We start from the raw sequence: 22,292 nt of genomic DNA, 5'->3' as shown, positions 1-22,292 counted from the left end.
TTGTCGAAGAATACCCTAGGTCAACCCCTCGATGTGTATATCTATAAGTCTGTTGTAGGGAAACTTCTTTGGTTAATTCATACTAGGCCAGAGTTAGCATACTCAATCAACGTTCTTAGTCAGTATTTCACAACACCTAGGATGTCATGTTGGATTGCATGTCTTCGTGTGTTGCATTATTTACATTGTACTTATTCTTATGGCATCACTTGGGATTTTGGTTTATGTTTGCAGGGGTATACTGATTCTGATTGGGCAGGAAATCTTGACACCTGACGTTTCCATGGCAGCTATCTTCACCTTCGGCACGGCTCCCATTTCTTGGTTCCGTCGCAAGTAAGAGATGGTGGTGGCTTTTATAGTTGAGAGTGAGTACAGGGCTCTCTTCGATGGCACTACTGAGGCCATCTACCTAAGGAGCTTACTGGCGGTGCTTCACTTCCCTTGTGACTCTCCCATTGTTGTTTACTATGACAATCAGAGTGTCATTGCCCTTCTAGGTAATCCCATCATCACCCAACGGACACGGCATGTGGGAGTCCACTTCCACTTTTCCAGAGAGTAGGTCGATATTGGCACTATCTGCCTAGAGTTTGTGCCTTCATCAGACAATTTTGCGGAGATTTTGAACAAAGGGCTCAACCAATTAGTTCTTTAGTATCTTCTATCCATGATCAGCTTGGATACACACTCTTCTACTTCTTTAGATTGACAGGAAGAGAGTGCTTCCCTCTTGCTTTCCCTTCTAGTTTGAGAGGGGCCGGCTACTTCTCTTGATAGTGATACAATTTTTAGACACATTCATTCATTCATTTATTCTTTTGTATTGTACTTATGAATATTTGTAACTTCATCCACACTGTCAGGATGACATGATTGTAAAATGGCACTTGGGCCAGTGAACAATTCTCCTGTGAGGGGATTGTCCGAGTGGCACCGTTGCATTGCATTTTGCATTTTGCATAACATCTTGCTTCTCCCTTTGCATTATCCCATGCATTGGCATTCTGTTCATGTAAACATACATCTGTGCGCATTTATCCCTTTTTGGTCTTCTAGAGTGGTCGACTCTGGATCACCATATTCGTGGCATTGCACATGGTAGTCTTTGAGACAGTTCTTCCTAGCTTGCTTTCCTGCTTTGTGTGTCTTGCTTGCTTCACATCTTTGCTATATTTGTGTTACCCACACTTTAGCCATTTTCCTTATTTAGTGAGACCCAGTAATGGTAGGGATAGTATGCTTCTTTTGTGAAGATCTTGGGTTTGCACATCTCTTCTTACTCTCCCGTTTGGGGCATGGATACTCAATAGGATGAAAACTAATTTGAAATTAAATCTATCAAAACTAGAAAGCCCTAAAAAAGAAAGAAAGTCCATAGCTAATTCCATCCATCTTTGTAGGACTTGGTAGGCCATTGGGCAGTCGTCGTACATCCTTTGTCCAATGCCTTAGCCTCTCTAGGGTGATCACTTGGGCTCCCTTGGTAAGATAACCATTGCCTCTATAGTCTTAGTAGGCCATTGGGCAGCCGACGCGCACCCTTTTTCTGATGCTCTGGCTGCTTTGGGGTGGGACGCCTCAGGGTAAAAGTAAAAAAAAAGAGTGGCTTGGTTGGCCTACTTCTCATGGTATCGTTGTTGTTGGGCTTGAGAGGGGATGTTGAGCTAAAAATGCATTAGCTTTACTTAATTAGCCCCAAAACATGCTTAATCTGCATTGTCTCATGCATAGAACAAGCCAATTTTGCCAAAATAGAGCAATTTTAGCAAAAACCCTAAGTTTTTCCAAGCGCTAAGTGTCTAAATTGCATGGAATTAGACCCTCATGTACATAAAATGACCAAATGGTGCACAAATTTTTTCCAAACAGCAAAAGCCCCAAATTGCACGGGGTCCAACGTGCATCAATGCCAAGAAATTGGGTAAAATTCAGCCCAATTCTTGCATATACATGAAAAGCCCCAAATGTCGGAGGCAAAATGTCACAAATTCTTGCAATTTTTGAGACAAATGGTTTTGCTTTGCATCACAATCCCCAATTCTGGGAAAAGCCCCAAATTTTCGGTCCAAGATTGCACAAATCTGCATTCTAAGTGATTATGCATGCGAACCCTAGTCAAGAAAGAGGGCTGGAAGTTGATTTTTTGAAATAATTTTTTTTTTCTGCGTGACCTGACGTGGGTCCATTTACTCGTGAGGTTTGTGATGTGACGACCCATTGAAAGCTTGTCCCGTTCGTCGTGCGCCGTGGTCCTGCTGCCAGTGCCCCGCTGGTCGCTATGTAGTCGCCCGTGAAGTCGCCCGCTGGTCTTGCCATCGGAGCCCGCGATACTTGCATCAACTATCGCCTATCCGTGACCTGTCGCATGCCGTCCATTAGTTTGTCATGACTGCATGCCCTCGTCAGTCGTGTTGCCCACGCGTGCAGTCCATTGACTTAGACTTCGTTAGTCATGTTGCCCAACCTGCAACTTCGACTTTGTTGACTGACTCATGAACGATTGATGGAGAATTCAACACTTGCGCTCTGATACCAGTTTGTTGCGCTCCTAGGGAGCGAGAGGATCGAGATACGCAGTGCTTACACACAGCAGCAGAGACACAGAGAGAGTGTAGAGTAGAGAGTGAGAGTGAGCACGACTTGTGGATACAATGATGAGTGTACCTCTTTAGGTTATATATATATATATATATATATATATATATATATATATATATATATATATATATGTATGTATGTATGTATGTATGTATGTATGTATGTATGTATGTATGTATGTACAAGTGTGCTAAGGGTGTGTTCACACGTGAGCAAATATAAAAGGCATGAGGGCCCTTTATTCCCAACACAATCTCCAACTTATTACCCTTGCCCTGATCCTTGAGATGCAAGCGTTTGAGGTACAATATTCATCCACTGCATAGTATGTTTGCTATATGAGCATTTTATATTCAATAATCATATCACTTTATTCAATATCTGTGTTCATTGTTTTGAGCTACCCTAACCGTAATTGTGTTCTTCTATTAGTTTGTGCTTTGTCATATGGTGTTATTTGTGTTTTTGTGTTAGGGTTTTTCTTCACAGTGGGGCAACAGGATAATGTGCTAAATCAAATGGAAGTTATTTTCAGGCAGCTTGTTTAAGATGAACGTAACTTGATCTCGTCGATTGACTTCGGTGAGCTAGTAGTAACAAATTCAATGAATAACTTCCGATATTCTGCTAACTTGACTTTCAGATCATTTCCTTTCTTAATGGAAAACTCTTGAAGGTTAAATTCGAGATTGATATACTGAGTGTGATCTCGCTGCATAGTGGTTAATTGGACAACTCCAACGCTCAGAGATGAGGGGAAAATGCTATAACTGAGAGTGGAACTTAGGAAGCAACCCTTGCATTAACTCAACATTGGTTGTGGCATTGCGGACTCTCCATTGATGGATGTGATCAAGGTAAGCTAATCGAGAGTTCGACATAAGCTCTAGATCAACAAGGTCCCAAAGTCCTTGAGATTCAAGCACTTGTTACATGAAGTTTGACCAAGTGGTGAAATTCAATATGTTAAAATGAGTGTTATCGGTAAAGGAATTCTTGGTCGTAGCAACATGCATGGTAGTGTTGTAAGAAGCATAATGTGGGAAGGGGGGCTAGGGGAGTGGAGCACTTGGAAATTAATCCTAGAGTGCCTACTATGTGTGCGTGAAGTATGCACAAGGGATCCAAAAGTGGGAATGTACTAACGAGATAGGGGCATGGCGACCACACGAGTAGCCCATGGAGGAGAGATAGGGACATGTGGAGCAAAAGATGGAAATCCCTACACAAAAGTGACCCATGAGGTGTGTGATGGTGCACCATAAGCGAAGAATGGAAATCCCTATATGGTTGAGAGGCTTATAAATGGGGACGAGAGTGATCAGGGGTAGTGAGGGGGATGCCCATCACAACCATCCCAAGGTGAAAAGAAGTGCTCACGTGTGGATATGTGGAATGCACAGTGTTAAAGGATGGCATTCCCCCTAGTGATGCGTTGTGGTGCAAAGAGGCAGTGAAGTGATGGTAGGTAGAATATGGTGTTGAGAAAGAGAAAGTGCTAGGAGCATAGATGGAGGATTCAACTCCTAGTGTGTTGGATGTGGAAGTGGAGTGTAATCCAAGGTTTTGGAATGAAAAAAGAGAGGAAATGGAGGTGTGGATTAGAAGAGGGCGGAATGGGGGGTGGAATGGGAGGGATTTTAGAAGAGTGGTTTACATGCTCTACTGAGAGCCCCCTTTATTGAAGTTTACGTATTGAAAATCATTCGAATCTTGCATACCAAAAGGAGAAACATGAGAGGGTTTTGATTCATACGACTCAAAGGGGTTGTTCGAACCTAACACTAGGCTTGGCTGAGATGTAGAAGATGGGATGCCAGTTGTCCCAAACATTGTATTATGCCCTCCATGATCAGAGAGGTGATCTCACCAATTGGTTCAGATATAATAGCAAAGCTTGGGGGGGGGGGGGTAAACTCGACTATATGTGATGCGCAAGTAGTCTTCAAACTCCTCTGTCATGTGACTAAAATTTGGAATAGGAGAAAAATAAGGTGGAGGTAAGGGTGGGGTTTCATCTTCGTCGCCAAGTCCATAATGCCTCCTGAGGGCATCCAATGATGGAGAAGCTTGATACGACATCATGGAATCTTGAGAAGGTGTCTAAGACATTATAAATCAAATACGTGTTGTTTGTGTACTGCACATAAAACCAAGCCTCCACGATACCCGCAGGATACTCTTCATAGAGCACCAACTTTGATATCATGTGAAGATATGCTAGGGTTTACACTGAGGAAACATAGAATGTACGACCACAATTGAAACATGACGACTAGGATAGTGACATGCAAAACTCAAACCCTAAGTGCAAAATGCAATATGCAAAAGGCAAAATATAAACAAAGAAGAAAGAGAACTTTGAAGTGAATGAATGAATGCTGTAAATGAAAGAAAGAATGTACAAGATGCTCAAGGGCAGAGCTGTCCAATAGCTGGTGGCTCTCGTGGGAGTAGGCTAAGGGAGGTATTGATGTGTATTGTTCACTAGAGATGGATCCTGAGTGTAGTAACCATGAGTAGGAGAAGAGGCTGATGAAGAAAAGTGTTGAAAACATAAAAACGACCTGCTGTAGATGATGAAAGCTGACCATTGGCAACAATGGGAGGCTAGCTAACAGCTGGAGACCATGTAGTAGCTATCATTGGGGGTTGGACAGCTAGTGGAAGAGGGATGATGGCTGAAACCTGCAAGACAAGGATGGGACTGGATGGTGGACAGCTTGTCTATTTATAGACATGGAAGGATCCCCCCAAATTAGGGTTTTACATGTGGGACATAGAAACTCTCTAGAACTGCTCCCTGTGTAATGAAACTTATGGTAATTTATCATTTTGGGGCTGTTTTAAAGAGCTAGTCCGTATGCAATGAATTTTTAGCTCAACACAATCGGCTGTCCAATGTCCAAGATTAAGCGGTAAATTCTGCATTTCAGTTTTATACAATTAATTACTTGCTATAATTGTTGATTAATCATGTCATTACCACCCTCTCCAAGAAGGAAGGCTGGTTTCAGGTGATGTACACGCCCCGAAAAATGTAGTATGCTCAATAATTATAATACTTGTTTGTTTTTGAGACTTTATATTATAAGAAATGGAGAAAACAAATATTAAAGTTGAATATGACAATTATTCTGAAAATCACAGCCATGGAAATGTAAAAGTAACAGATACAAGATTGGGGGTTGAAGATGTTTAGAAACCAGTCATGAAGTGCATTTGAGAATATGACCCAGCTTCTTTTCTTACAATTTTCATATTGTACGAGAGTCATCTGATTTGTTGTTTGGAGAGCAAAAAGTTGCAGTTCTGACTAGGCAGTTTGTTCCTTTTCAGGCTATGATCTTGGTAGATTATGGTGGTGGGCTCTGGTCAGGAATAAACCATTCACCGTGGAATGGTGTTACGTTTGCAGATTTTGTGGTCCCTGCTTTCCTCTTCATTGTTGGTGTTTCTCTCACCCTGACATACAAGGCATGTGTACTCTCTCTCTTGGAAGAATACCTTTTGGTTTCAGCATTCCAAATAGATGATACTGAGGTTTTCTCAATCTGTTTGTGTTCTGCATCCCTTCTTTTGGTTGGGGACAGTGCCGGGGACTTGAAGCTTAAAAGCTCTCTCTTTTTTTTGTTTGTAATGAGTAGTTATAAGAGCTCTCTCTCTCTCTCTCTCTCTCTCTCTCTCTCTCTCTCATTGATTTATATATATAGATTTGGGTCGGGGGCCGGGGGGTTTCTGTGACTTGAAGCTTAAAAGCTTATATAGCATTTCTATTTTATTTGGCACTTCCAGTATTTAATGTTGCATGGCGTCACAGTGATGCAGTCTTAATTCTAAGTAATTGATCAAATAGTTCAGCATGTGTTGCCTTTTTTTGTTGTTTATAACTCTATCCCATGCATAATGTTTGCACTTTGGGTCAAATAAAACTTCTCTTTTTCTTGATGAGTATCCCAGAGGCATGAGTCTCTAAACTCAAGTTTCTGTGGTACATTTTAATTGCAATACAACAATGCAAAGAAGTATCATATGCTTTGGTATGAGATTGGCTAAACTATGTCACAAGAAAATCATGGCATTGCTATATCAATGCAAAGTGGCAACTAAAATTGCAGGTTGTTTGCATGTTGCTCTTTTCAAGTAGGTGCCTAGGTGCTCTAGAATCTAGTGCCTATTTGTTCTTAGAGAGCAGGCTAACCAGGTTGATGGCTGGTGTTTGATTACAAATCAGTAGATAAATTACTTCAACCATTCTTTGTGGCAACATGAAAATGTCTACATGCACTCTTCAGAGACTTAGAGATGTGCTCATTCACAATTGACAACTCTATTCTGTTTCAACCCTGACTGCACTGCCGATGCATCAGCCTGTAGATTTGGATATCTTTCTGCTTTTCTTATATCATCCCATGCATTACCCTGATTGCACTGCAAATGCAGGGTCAATATCCGTAACATGTGACTGAAGCCTGACAAGTGAGTAGTGGTTTTTAGTGGAATAGCAAAATAGATTCACATATTTTTTAAGGAAAGGTATTTTCATACCATCATCTATAGATTAGGTACATCAATCTCAAAGTTATTGTCATGGCCTGCGCTGTGTTGATACTCATGTGAACTGTACAGTTGTATTTACAAGTGGTTTGCGATCTATATGTTGGGCACATTGCAACTGAATTGGAAAGTGCAGCTATGAACCATTTATACCTGATACATATTGAGTGCAAACTCAGCTGCAAGTTTGTCCTTCGTTCCTCTTGACTGAATTTGGATGTGGTGCAAATATCTCAAATTATTCTGAATTTGATCTATTTCAATCAAATATACCCTGTACTGACAGATCTTGGAGCTCGAAATTTTCTGGGCCAGACAGAAATTCAAATACAATCCTATCTCCCTGGATGGATTAGAGACTAGGAAACCCCTTGGTTCCTGAAGATAAAGAGAATTGTCATGGGCGTCCTTATGCTGCAAATCAGCATGAAAGAGACGAGATTGACAGTTGTTATCAGTTAAGAGTTGTTTGAACCAACAGTTCAAAATCCTAAAAGGACATTTCTGCTCTGCTGCTTCTCTTGTGAAATCCTATCATGTTGCTGTTTTAACCACCTCAACCGAGAATGTGTTAGCCTTATCCTTGTCACCTTGCTTGGCTTTGCCTTTGTTTATCTCTCAGTCTATTTGGCAAAATGGATATCAAAGTACTTCAGGATTGCAAGTTTCTCCTTTGTTCTATGCTGATTGTGCAATTGAGTGGATGGATAACTTCACAAGGAATTTAAAATAATTGACCCATCTTCCATCATTGGAAACATCAAACAGTTACCTTAGAGGCCATTAGGGAAAGGGGGGACGGCTATTTAGAAATGCCACAAAAGGATGAGGAAGCTTCAAGTGTCTTTCTTTCATATGTGGGAGCTAGGATTTTCCCTTCTTCTTAGAGGAGGCAAAACTTATTAGCTTCAAGTAGCTCTCTTGAAATCTGTTTTTTGTGTGGGCCCCTAACCCTCATAAACTTTTGTAATTGGAGGTAACTGCTGATTAATGCAGCCAGCTTGGCAGCACTTTCTCCCCCTAGTATGTCTTGTTAAGCGCTTCTGGGTGTCTTCAGAGCTATTTGGTCATCTCATTTTACTTGGATGATTTTCTGGGAAAGAAGGAAAATGTTTGATGCTTTGCCTTGAGGGTCTTGGATTGATACTCTTCAATGAAGTTGAAGAAGGGGTGTCATGCATGTGTTGAGCAACCGCAGTCATTAAGTGCATTGCATTACATCAATTCCTCTTTTGGTTTCCATCTACAACCCCGAAAGGGCTTTATTTGTATCATTTATTAGAGTTGGGGGGCTACCCTAGATAGTTTAGTGACTCACGCTTATAAATAGGGCATGTCCATTCAACACTCCACACATCTTTCATTCTTCACCATTCCCCTATCACACCTGCAGCCTCGGCCCCAAACCACTGCTCTCCACACCCCTATCATGGTGGATATCTCAGTTCATGGTGATTTCTACCTGATTGTGACACTTTTTGGAGGTCTTCTTCACATCGCCATCAGTTCTAGACAGTCTAGGTTGTCGTGTTTGTAGTCCACACAGCTTGGCAGCTTGTTCTTCATCATCTCCATTGCTGTGTTTGTTGGTTTCACACCTCCCTGGACTAGTACAACTCATCATCTTCATTGTTATTGCGTGTTTCCAGCTCATGCTGCAACCCCGGCGCCTAGGCGGCAGTTCCCAGCCATCAGCCACTTTATAGAGGCTGTGTTTGCAGCAGATTCAGGCTCTCTACAACAAGTTACACCCTCTTTATCAGCCCTACATTAGATACCTGCCTTTTTGTGTTTTCTTCACTCTTAAAGGGCTGCCCAGCAGTCCCATTTCTGCAGCCACTTACATGGAGAGATCTTCGTTAGATATTCTTGCGTTTTCTTCTCTAGTTGGCTACTCAACAGTTGCCTTGATAGGAGCCATCATCTCGGAGAGATTTCGATATATCCCATCTTTGATAGCTTGCGCGGATTGCATTTCGCTCCCTCTACCATTGTCCATCTTCTAGTGTCTAGTGTGACATTCCATTGCCTAAAGGACTGCGCTTTGTTCCCTCCATAGAGCAGCCCTTTTCCTTGTCATCGACAAGTGTGCTCAAAGGACTGCATTTCGCTCCTTTCACAATGCAGATCCCTTCTAGGTGTTGCTGCTTGATCAGCCACTAGGATAGTGCCGTCCTCCAAGCTCTGCTCCATTGTATTAACATGATACATACAGCATGACTCAATGTTCGTTATTCTTCATTCATCTTCTTCTTAGTGTTTCTGAGTTTCTTTGTCTCAGTGTTTGCTGTACACATTATGTCTCTCCTGCAAATGCTACCATCTCTTGACATGGTATCAGGGCATATCATTCCACCGCTTGACAGCATGTCTCACCTCAGGAAAATGGCCATGGTGGAAATTTTAGGAATTCAAGCTTGGGGCAGCCAGTTGTACATAAACCAGTCCTACAGTTTGGGGGGGGGACTAAGTTTGAGTTCTGATGTCTAGATAAAGATATGCTAGATGTTTCTCATAAGGTGACATCTTCATATTGTTGGTGGGATAGTTGTCGACATGGCTTTAGTGAGATGGTTGTTAGCCATGGTGCAGTTGTGTAACTTGATGCATTAGATAATTTACTTTGTACTGATTAGAAATTCTAGCCTACTTTCATCAAGTTTGAATGATTAGGCTCTCTCAATCATTAATGTGTAATAATGAAGGTCCCAGAATTTGTAGATCACGTTAAGTGTGTGACATTTTGAAAGTTGTGAATGTAGAAGACGAAAGCTCCTTGGTGATGTGTATAAATGCATTTTACACTTCACATATCATAATATATTGAAAATGTCTGCTCATAATCTGGCACCTAAGGTAGTTTCTCTTTGTAGCTATGTGCTTGACTGACAGCATGCTGAAAATTTGGAACTCTTCTTTTTTCTTGTTTTTGGCAGACACAGCAGGATAGAAGATTCACCACATTTAATGTTATCCTACGTGTGTTGAAGCTTTTTGGTCTGGGATTGATACTTCAAGGTGCTGAAGTTGACATGATTTTTTAAATATACTGTGAGGGAAGGTGGCCATCTGCTTATGTTGTAACTAATGATTGGTCCTTAGGAGTCTAAGTGCTCATATATTGTTACATGTTACTATTTTTTTAGCAATGACAAATGCATACATTCTGCATTGTGATTTTCTCTGCCTTCTGCTTTATTGCCTATGCATTTTCACTTTGATGGACTTGGCAGGAGGCTATATACATAGTTTGGGAGATTTGAGCTATGGAGTGGATATACAACTTTTACGCATCATGGGTGTTCTCCAGGTTTTTCCTTGAGTTCTAGTTCTTTTCAGTGGATGCATGTTTTAATAGCTTTGTCATCTCTTATTATGTACATTGACAACTGGCTTGCCTTTGTATTGACACCTGTTGGAGAATTGTGGGGCTTGATGTCTTAAGAATCGAAATGTTATTTGAAATGATATATATAGGCCTTCCTGTATACTTCTTTTTTGTTGATGTCGGATGACTTGGACAATGTGCCTAACTGAATATTGGTTCTGTCACTGATAGGTCAGTACAGGCCATGACAGCCATGGCCAGGGTATGCTAGATTGAAAAATAAGTGCATATGGTCACTAATTTCATGTTTTTCTGAATGTTTGGAGTATCAACACAGACCTGGAGTCAGTAAACTTTGTTTCTATCCTTTTCTCAACCTTTAAGAGTTGACAGTAAGCCCAACACGGTTAGAAAAGGCAGTCAGATATACATGAGTCATTAGTTCTGTAAATCTCAGCAGCTTATAAATGCACATTTCAATTGAAGAGATGGGGTAGAAAACATTGTGGTTGCACAAAACAATGTGCTTGCAAACTTTGAATAGAAGGCCCTTAACACTAATCCCCATGGTTGCTAGTATCTTTTCATCTTGAGAAGTTGTTTAAAGGTAAGTCAGGGCTTTTAACTTTTGAGTCTTAGAAAAATTTAAAAAGTTTTGCAGCACGTGACATTTCTGCATTGGATGAGGTAATTAAATTTGTTGGAGGCATGACAACAAGAACAGTTACTGTTATCTTATCATTAATGGGACATTTCCTTCTGGAAGGGTCTACTGCTGAGTTCACACATCCATAAGTTACATAGGCAGCTATACTGTTGTACAAACTGGCGCCGCATTTGGATCATAGACACTGACAAGTAAGGTTTTACTTTGTCTTCACACAGGAGAGAGCTTGACATTGAAGCAAAGCCCAATAGGGGGTTTCGGGCTAAATCACCAATAGGTTACAAGGAGAAAGACCATAATATTTATCTTAGTCATCTTGTCTGCATTCCTTAGAAGAGGCTCAATAACCACTGCAAAGAGAAAAGGCAGTAAGGGGCAGCTTTGCACGATAGACATGCAAAAAGGAAAGGATGCATTGACTGCACCTCAAAGCGAGAGAATTCCAAAAATCGATCAGAGTTGGAAGATCTGTGGAACAGTATAATGAGCATAGCTCATATGAAAGCACCTTCTATGACAATAAAGAAATTTCTGCAGGTCTTAGTTTGGACTCTTATGATCATCTCATACCTGAGATAGATCTTACTGACTGTAGTTGCATCTGCTTTATGATGAGAGTATAGTAAAAGTCTTTATTACGTTCAGAAGCAGGTCATCCTGTTTTGTCTATTTTTCCAGAAGATAATTTTTCTCTAATTTTTAGATCTCATTTTGCGAGGCAGTGCTAATAGATAAATATTTGTTGCAGAGAATCGCTGTTGCTTATGCCATTGTGGCTTTGTTTGAGGCGTTCTCCTCGAAAAGCTATATTGCGGATACTAACGAAACTTTTTCCAGCATTGTCAAGATTTACATTTGGCAATGGTAAGACCTTGTTCAACTCTTATGATCTCTTAAAACTAAAACAGGTGGTTTCATCTTGAAGGTGGTTCATTCTGTTTTACTTGATGAATCAGCTAATAGTTTTTGAATTGTAGTCGTAAAAACCGATCATCAGGTCTTTCCCTTTCAGGAACCTTGGGCATTGACTCATTCAACTAATGCTCTCTATATTAAATTGTTGTAATATACAAAACATTAAACTCAACCAATCTAGTACTGTTTTTGTAATGATTACAATCTTGCAATGGTATAAACATATAACTCAGATTTTTAAACATAATTAGCAAATACATGTTTGCAAACTGTGTGTCTAATGTACACCACATTTAAAAGAAAGACTTTTTAGTTCAATGCACTTTCCACCCACATGTGCGCATGTATGTTTTTCTCTCTGACACCCTACATTCTGACGGTTTTTCAGCTCAAAACCCTAATTTCAGGCTGTTTTTCCTGTTTGTAACCCATGACTTCCCGTTTTGTTTTTTCTTTCCATAACCCTTAAAGCAATTTGCTTTTCAGCTTGACACCCTGAACTGCTGCTCAAAACCCTATAAAGACCTGATCTATTTGAATCCCCAACAGGCTGCATAGCTCTTCTACAGCAAGTGACATTTTGGGTTTCCTTTTTCTGTGGGTGTATTGATTGCCACAGAAAATACAATCATCTGTTGGAATGATCACAAGAACCAAAAAATAGAAAACTGGATGCTCAACCTCCTGCTGATATGGAAAATTTTGATGCCAAATATGTCTTTGACACACTCAACAGAGAATTTCAACAGAGTTGTATGACATGGAGTAAACTTGTCCCGAACAATGAAGTAGAAACGACAATTTCTGTCATTGTTCAATGATTAAGAAGCTATGAAAAACAATTGTGATGATTCTCTTTCCTGAAAAGCTTCCTTTAATGAATGATGTGCCCAAGTTATTGTTGGGAAGATGCTTTATCAGAGGTGTGTATTTTGCATCATGGGTTTTATGAAGTCTATCTAACAGAAGCAATGTATAAATCAAATTTGTTGGAGATCTCTCTGCTCTTTTCTGGAATACAGATGCTTCACATACTTCCTTGGTCTCCAAACATTTAAGAAGGATTGACAGAGTTTGATAAGAATTCATCGCCAGTGTGGGCTGAAGATGTCAACTTTCCTGATAACATGAAAGCAGAACTCCTAGGATTGGTAGGTTCCTTGATTTGTTGTCCTCAACCTATAGGAAAGTGAAATAGGTTTTACATATCATGGGACACAGACAAACCAACTCTCCTTCTGTTGTAGTAGAGGTGGAAGATGTGCGATTGGACAGCAAGTATTTTGAGTTGAACTGGGGTGCCTTTGCAAGAGCTCGCTTTACATGCCATAAATTTGGACATTTGACCACAAAATGTCAAAATTCTCTGTATTAGCCACCTGCTAATGTGTTTCCCCATAAGTAATGGTCAATCACTTGTGAGATAGACATGTTTGCCCACTAAGGCTCAAGCTGATAAAGCCCTTGATAACGTTGTTAGACAGGCAAACTCAGCATGTTATCCAATCAGATGCTGCCTTCAAACTTAAAAAGGAAGGCAAGGAAAAGATGAAGAAACAGGATGGAGGCATTCAAGATGCTGGCCAGATGGCCTCTTCCATATTCTTTTATTTCAGCAACCTTTACGAAAAACAGGATGGCTGGCAGCAACCTAAGGAGGTGATTGCATTGTGATAAGGCTCAGTACAATCGTGCAGTTGGAGTGGAGACTTTCTATCTCTGGGACAAGCTTCCACTTTTAATGACAATGATTCAGCTTCAAGATCATAAGCTGATGTGCTGAAAAAGGCATCACATGGTATTGAAATGGATGATTTGGGGCAGCCTAGCAGTTCTAATCAACAAGATGAACTTGAAGTCGTGGTTGTACCTTCTGTTGTATATACATATCATGTTTACACCAATAAAGAGTGTTACTCAGGACATATCAGGCCTTGGGTAATATAAATGAGTGGAGGCTACTTTGGAATTATGTAAATAAAATGCTTTTAGACGTGCTTTATCCACAAGGACACAATCAATATAGATTGTCAAGGCGGCATGGTTTCTTTGCGAGATGCTTTATCTTTTATGGAGGCAGTGAAGGGTTTTTGGGGTTTGCAATCATGGTGAGACATGATTTGTAACCATTGTTGGCACATAGTGATCAACAAGACTGATGGATCTTGATTTAGGGCATGTTGTAGGGGGAGATTTAGGAATTTTCAATAGTACATGCTTCCCAAACGTTGGCATACCATGCTCTTCTATTTAGGGAATTTAACAACTCTAAACATCATTATTTAACTATATTTGTAATTTTCACATGCTTGTTAGGTTTGACTCACACCTATGCCCATAGAGGAGTGACGGTGATCTTCAGTAGGACACTAGGGCACTTTTTACTCTCTGTATGAGAGGTTTTTTCCCCCAGATTTATTTCTTTTATTTTATGTGCCTATGTTACACAGTTTTAGGCACTTCTCGTGTTTCACTCTCTTTGGGTGTGAACACCCTCTTACAACCCTAAGGTTTAAGGGTTGTACTTTGTACTTGCATTACACACTTCAGATTATTGCATTGGGTGTCATTCTCTCACACTCTACATTGTCTACTGTACTCTCAGCTAAGCTTCGATCTCTTCCTCCTCTCACATTTGGTATCAGAGCTCTCAACTTCAGCTCAATTGACCTCTCACTGCTTAGTCATTGTCAGCAGCTCCTTGATCTTCATCAACAGCTCCACCACAAGCTAAGCCACACGCTCACAGCTTCAGCTCCTTCTAGCTAGTCCAGGGTCACCATAGCCCTCCTGGCTAGCATTGCCAGGACCTCCAGCACCACAGGGACTCCATAGCACCGGCAGTGCTGCCCATTGGCCTTCAGCGTAGCCTGTAGGTAGGCTTGCTGCCTGCACCACTTGCAGTGCGCCGCGAGCCCCACAAGTGCCCACCCCCTGCCCCAGACCCTGTGAAAAGCGTCGCCCGCTAGGCCCTTGGTCCAAGTCAGCTGATTGCGCTAGTACCTTGCGACGTTGGCATGCCTCAACTCTGTGTGAATCTGCACTTGCGCCAGACCCTATCTGCGCCGCCCGCCTGTTGCTCTAGTCTCCACTAGCAAGTCCACCAGCAACGCTTGCATGCAGCTCCCGTCACTGCTAGCTCCCAGTGCTCACAACTGCCTGTTTTTGTCCACCTCCAGCTGCGCCCACTAGTCCAGCTCTCAACCTTTAGCTATTACCTGCACCGCCAGGTCTGCCACCATAGCTCAGAATCGGAGGTGAAAGATTTTGTTTAAAAAAATCAAATTTTAATTTAGATTCACTTCTCGGGAAGGGGCTTGTTGCCTGGGCAGGCATTCTCAGTTCCAGAATGTGTCTGGGACACAATCACAAGAGAGATCTTTGTGCATTTTGGGCTAGACATTTGGGGCTTTTGTAGTGAACTCAGTGATTGACACATGTACATATGTGACAGTCTGAAATAGACTGATTTTGTGCATTTTGGGACAAGAAATTTTGGGGCTTTTGCATTTTCAGTGCTGCTAAGCACTTATTGCACCTTGGACAGTGTGCAAATAAGAGAGTTTTGAGAGAGTGTGATTACATTTGCTAATTACAGGTAATTACTTGCTGTAATTTTTGGAAATTCCAAGATTTCCAAGTTGATCCAACTTGAGATATTACTCTTTTGCTCGCTGATCAGCAGCACTTATCATGGCAAATCAGGGAGGTTAAGTTTGTCTCTGATGCACCTTCTACTGCTATTGAGTCCGTGTCCTTTGTTACAGACATGGAGTATTGTTTTTACACATGTAGTTATGACTCTTGGGTTGATAGAGCATTTAACTCTATCGAGGATGTAGGCACATGGTTTTTTGACAGTGGTGCTTCCAAGCACATCACATCTCGTAGAAATTTGTTTGCTTTTGTTATTGCAGCCTCAGTTGGCAAGTCTGTACAATGTGCCAACAATACATCATAGCCTGTTAGAGGCATTGGGGAGATTGTGTCGACAGCCACCATTGATGGTTCTATTCTCTGCTTGCAGGATGCCTTGTTTGTACTAGGTATAAAGAAGAATTTGTTTTTTTTTTTTTTTGCAAGGTGTGGTTTGCAGGTTAATTTTGATGATGATAGATGCATGGTGAGAGATAAGGAACACATGACTTTGGTTTTGACTGGCACTCTTTGTTATGGGTTATATGAGCTGGATACCTTTTCAATTGATCAATCAGTCTATCTAGCGTGCACTCTTACTCCTTCTATGTCACGGGCGGAGTTATGGCATGCTCGCATGGGGCATGTAAACTATGGTAGCTTAATGCTTATGCAGCGTACACATATGCTTGATGGTTTACCTCTCTTGGAGAGACCTTCCGAGCACATATGCAAGGGATGTATTTCGGGGAAAATGCATTATTTTTCATTTTCTCGTGACGTTGCTTTTAGAGCATTTGCTATTACTGATTGTGCACTCAGATGTATGTGGCTCTATGCAGACAAAGTCATTGGGCGATTGCTACTATTTTGTCACTTTCCTTGATGACTTTACTCGTTTCTGCTGGGTCTACTCTTTGGTTAAGAAATTAAAAGTGTATGATGTATTTTTGGCTTTTGTAGCACTTGTTGAAAATCAATTTGGTTGCAGGGTGAAGACTCTCTGTTCGGACCGAGGTGGAGAATACATGTCCTCTATGCTGCATTCTTTTTTGAAGTAGAAGGGTATTGTTTATCAGTACACTACTACTACCGATAGTCCACAATAGAATGGGTTTGTAGAGAGGAAGAATTGTTCACTCATGGAGATGGCAAGATGTATGGTGAAAGCAAAGAGCTTGCCACACAGTTTTTGGATGGAAGTCGTTATGTGTGCTTGCCATTTCTTGAATAGGTGTTTTACAAGGCATTAAAGAATGTCACGTCTTTTGAGGCTTGGAATAGCCGGAAACCTTCTGTTGGGCATTCTGGTACCTTTGGGTGTCTTGCATATACACACATTTCCAAGGTACTCAGGAAGAAGTTGGCTAATAAGGCTGTTAACGCATTTTTGTGGGGTATAACAATAAGAGCAAAGGATATAGGTTATATGATCTTCTCTCTAAAAAGGTATTTGTGAGCAGTAGGGATGTGGTGTTCGATGAAAAATCAGAATTATCCCTTGTTGGTTTTGACACATATCAGGCTGCCAATGACGTGTTTGAAGGGCTGTTGCCCATTTCTTTCAGTGATGTAGTTGGAGCTTCAACAAGTGAACTTAATGTTCAGCGAGTTGCTCTATTGGGTAATGCAGAAAATCAGCCCATGGCTGATCTGAATATTTAGCAAGGTGCTGAACTTGAAATTCAGCAAGAGCTTGTACACAATTAGGAGGCTAGACAAATGCCTAGATGGTATTTGCAAACTATGAAAGATAGTCATTTGGATGCTCCTATTGCTGGTCGTACTAGAAGGTAAGCTTGCACGCAAGATGGTGCACATACCATGGAGTTTGTTATGGTAGCATATACATTTGATGAGATAAGGAGCCTGAATTTTTTGAGGATGCATAACATAGTATGTTGTTAGAGATTAGTCGCCTGGTCGGACTGCACAGTCCACAGTCCAGTCGGACTGTACAATCGGATTGCCACGTGGTAGTCCGACCTACTTCCGTACAATCGGCTGCATTAAATGCAGCCAACATGCAGTTATCTGGCGCCTAGATTTTGGCTATTTATAGCCGCGATTTCTAGGAGTCTCCTACACTCTTCTGCTCGCAGATTACAGGCTGAAGGCTCGCACAGATTCCGTCTTTGTTCGCAGATTTCAGACAGGAGATCGTGCAGACTGTAGCGGACTTCGAGGTGAATAGCAGGTTGCATCGTCGAGGTGGAGACACGCAGTCCAGCGTACTACGCCCGTGTACATATGTGCATATCTTTGTATACAGCACACTTTATACAACAGATCTTCTTCATTTACCACTCTCTTTCTCTCTCTTCTCTCTGCGTTCTCTCTGTCTCAGTCCTACGCTTCCGCACCGTTGCACTCTGACATGGTATCAGAGCAGTGTAGAAGGACTGACTGAGTGCAGAACTAACCTGAAGAAGAGTTACCATCGCGACACAAGGCTGCGTTTTCAGTGTTTGAGGGCAAGCAGGAGGGCTACGCCTCGAAACAAGGCTGAAGCGAGCATGGGCGTGCGGGAAAGGAGTCCGGGTGGTGGATTTGCTGCTGTTTTCTGCTGTCTGACGAGGAGGAAGTTTGAGTTTTCAGCTTTCAAGTGCAGGTTTTACTTTTTCATCGCCTCCGGTGGGTGAAGAAGTTTCGGGACGCGGAAGAGCCCTAGCAGGCTGCGTTTTCACAGTCAGAGGGGGCTGCTTTTGCGTTTGTAAAGGCATTACAGGTGAAGATGTCTATAGAGATTGACTTGGAGTTCCTAATGATCATGGACCGGAAGGTGCCTGTCTTACCGGCTCTTTTCGCAGATCAGAAGCTCGATGGCGATAATTACCGCATTTGGCGCGTGATGATGCTGGCCATCCTTGAGTCCTACGATTTGGCGGAGCTTGTACAGGAGGAGATCGACCAGCTCTCGATGAGAGATGAGTCCAAACTCTCTTCTGATGCTCGTGCGGAGTTGGCCAAGGCACAGTCTCACTGGGACAAACTGAATGTCAGGATTCGTTCCTTTCTTTTTCTGTCTTGCACTACAGTCGTGATAGCTCACATCGAGCACTTGATGGTGGCTCGGGAGATATGGCTGAAGCTTGATCAGTGGAGCCCCAAGAGGAATACCAAGGAAAAGGGAATTCTCTTGCAAGAAAATCTATCTTGTAACATCAACAAGCTTTTTTATTAGGTTTTATATGATCACAATGAAGAAAAGAACACCATGCACAACAAATCTTCATGCAGCATCATGTAGATCTCCCACGGATTTGATAGAATCAACCAAATTCTTCAATATCTTCACAAAATCCATCAATAGGACAAAGAAAGCCAAGGAATACACAATCTTTGAATGGAAATACATCACATAGTATTCATCTTCAATATCTTCATAGTCTTCTCTCTCAATCTCTCATGTACAATCACTCTGTTTTAGTAGATTTGGCTATCTCTGACTCTCTCTCTCCATCAATAATATATCATATCCTCACTACAATCTCTCATAATCACTCACAATAATTCTTCTTAGGTCGTGGATACCCCTCCCAAGAGGTATGTCTGATATGAAGAGGCACCAGAGCCACTACAGTGTTCTTTCGTAGCTCACCACTGTCACTTTACTTCAGTCTTTACTTGAGTCTTCAGCAGCTACTTCTTTCACTTCTTTTAGCCCTTTTGCACTTGTATTCACCTCTTTCCAAGGCTAGAAAACTTTTCTAAGCTACACTCTCATCCATTAGAACACATACAGAAGCATACAGAAGGTCTACAGAGGCTCATCAGAGAGTTACAGAAGGTCAACAGAAAGCATCAGAACTACATAACTCATACCAAAACCATTCCAAACCATCAAAAATCACTCAATAAGCTTTCAAACAATCTCAAACCCTATCAATCAATACTCCATCCCTCCTTACAGAGAGAAAACAGAACAAAACAAAACAAAACAGAAGCTCAACAGAACCAATCAAAACATATCATAACTTATCAGAACTTCACATCTCTACTAATAAACATCACGAGCTCAATAAAACTATTCCAACCTATCCAAAACACTCTCAAAACACTTCCAAACCAATCAATCATCTCATAAAATCAACCATTCAGCTCTCAAAAACAACAAAAATCAGCCAAAAAATAGATCATTTCAACACTCAACAATCAGATGTATAACCGGATGACCCTTATGAAGTGGGTTTCTTTGGAGGTGCAGATGCGGACCTTGTCCGTGAACAAGTCTTCTTCGTTGCGGGAGCACATTAACAAGCTTAGACAGCTTCAGATGCAGGTTCAGAATGCGGGGAAGTCGATTTCCTCCGAAGACATGGCGATCACACTCTTGTCCCAGTTGCCGCCACGATTCGGTGCTTTCTACTCCGCCCTCATTGCTTCGGGGCTAGAGTCCACTCTTCGGTGGAAAGAGTTGGTTCCTATGGTCTTGGACCAAGAGGAACAACTGAAGGGACAGAATGCTTCCAAGTCGGAGGCACTGATAGGTCAAGCCTCTCAGAAGAAGGGGAAGGACTAAAAGAAGAAAAAGGGGGATAACAAGTCAAAGAAGGACAAGGACAAGGACAAAGAATCCACATGCCATATTTGTGGAAAGACCGACCATTGGAAGAAGGATTGCCTTGACAAAGACAAGAAGGACACCAACAAGAAGGACACGAAGGATTCTGGAGTGGTGGTTGCACCCTCATCAACTGCGTTTCTTTATCTAGCTATCATTGAGGACTCTACATCGAATGCTTCTGATGGTGCGATGATAGCTCCCCAGGCTCGAGAATGAGATTTATCAGTCTCAGAGGGGGATTTTCATCTCTTAGCAGAGATATGTACAGGAGCTCTTGGTTTCTTTTGCGATAGAGGATTGTCGGACCCTTTCTACTCCTATGGATCCGAACTAGAAGGCCACTTCACACTTAGCTTCTCCCATGGCGGATACTTTCCGCTATCGTCAGTTGATTGGATCATTGATTTGGCTCCTCAACACTCGTGTTGATATTTGTTTTGTTGTTGGGCTCTTGGCAGGGTTCATGAGTGAACCTCAGACAGTGCATTGGCAGGCTGCCCAGAGGATACTTTGGTATTTGAAGAGGACATCTGATTTAGGGATTCATTATCTAGCAGGCACAGGTGGTTCAGATCTTGTACTTGCAGGTTGGAGCGACTCGGATTGGGCTGGTGATGTGGACCACAGGCGGTCTACTACAGGTTACTGTTTTACCTTGGGTGCAGGTGTTATCTCATGGAGTAGCAAGAAGAAGCCCACGGTAGCCCTTTCGTCTACTGAGGCGGAGTATTGGGCGGCGTCTTCCACCACATGTGAGGCTGTGTGGCTTCGGCGATTGTTGGAGGAGCTTGGCTGCCCCCAGACTCGTCCTACTTTGCTACAATGCGACAATGAGAGTTGTATTGCCTTGGCACGGAATCCTGTTTTTCATGCCCGGACGAAGCACATAGAGATCCAGTACCACTTTATCAGAGAGAAGCTTCTGGATGAGACTATCACTGTGGAGTATTGCAAGACGGAGAACAATCTTGCAGATTTGTTTACGAACGCACTTCCCCAGGCTCTACTTTGGAGACATGCCAGATCCCTCAGGCTTCTGCCCTGCCCAGGCTCTGAGAGGGGGTATTAGAGATCAGTCGCCTGGTCGGATTGCACAGTCCACAGTCCAGTCGGACTGTATAGTTGGATTGCCACGTGGCAGTCCGACCTGCTTCCGTACAGTCGGCTGCATTAATGCATTTAATGCAGCCGACATGCAATTATTTGGCGCCCAGATTTTGGCTATTTATAGCTGCGATTTCTTGGAGTCTCCTACACTCTTTTGCTCGCAAATTACAGGCTGGAGGCTTGCGCAGATTCCGTCTCTGTTCGCAGATTTCAGACAGGAGATCGTGCAGACTGCAACAGACTTCGAGGTGAACAGCAGGTTGCATCGTCAAGGTGGAGACACGCAGTCCAGCGCACTACGCCCGTGTACATATCTGCATATCTTTGTATACAGCACACTTTATATAGCAGATCTTCATTTACCACTGTCTCTTTCTCTCTCTTCTCTCTGCGTTCTCTCTCTCTCAGTCCTGCGCTTCCGCACCGCTGCACTCTGACAATTGGATAGCAGCAATGCAAGCTGAGTTTGATTCCATCATGATGGGAAGAAAGCCATTGGTACAAAGTGGGTCTATAAGCTGAAAATGATTGCACATGGATCCATTGACAAATATAAGGCCATGCTTGTGGCCAAGGGCTATGTACAGAAGAAAGGCATTGACTATGAGGAGACATTTGGTCCTACCTCCCACATGATTGCCATTAGGTCTATGGTTGGTTTGGCTGCCCATTATGGATGGACTGTGCATCAGCTTGATATAAAGATTGCATTTTTACATGGGGAACTTCAAGAAGAAGTGTATCTATAGCAGCCCATTGGTTTTGCAGTTGAGGGATCTGAATACTTGGTCTATAAGGTGAAAAAGGCTTTATATGGTTTGAAACAAGCTCCTCAAGCTTGGTATACAAAGATTAATGCCTTTTTACTTGGCCAAGGGTTCAGAAATAGCTCATCAGAGTCTACCCTTTACGTA

General features: G+C 42.1%; 1 protein-coding gene across 3 annotated transcripts in view; it reads left to right on the top strand.

The window, feature by feature from the left end:
• LOC148016022 (uncharacterized) overlaps positions 1-22,292 on the top strand; it is an 82,212-nt gene that overhangs the window by 8,006 nt on the left and 51,914 nt on the right. For all 3 annotated transcript variants that reach the window (XR_015688119.1, XM_087664383.1, XM_087664382.1), the window contains 4 exons: positions 5,941-6,078; positions 10,095-10,176; positions 10,392-10,468; positions 11,902-12,017. Coding sequence is in view for 2 of the 3 variants with exons in the window: in XM_087664383.1 (XP_087520509.1) it covers positions 5,941-6,078; positions 10,095-10,176; positions 10,392-10,468; positions 11,902-12,017 (413 nt within the window). In the remaining variant the exon portion in view is untranslated. The remainder of the gene's footprint in view (positions 1-5,940; positions 6,079-10,094; positions 10,177-10,391; positions 10,469-11,901; positions 12,018-22,292) is intronic.

This window comes from Lygodium microphyllum, chromosome 23, assembly GCF_053477565.2.
Source record: "Lygodium microphyllum isolate KBCC chromosome 23, Lygodium_microphyllum_v1.1.10, whole genome shotgun sequence".
Classification (NCBI taxonomy): domain Eukaryota; kingdom Viridiplantae; phylum Streptophyta; class Polypodiopsida; order Schizaeales; family Lygodiaceae; genus Lygodium; species Lygodium microphyllum.
This window is presented reverse-complemented; position numbering and strand designations above follow the sequence as displayed.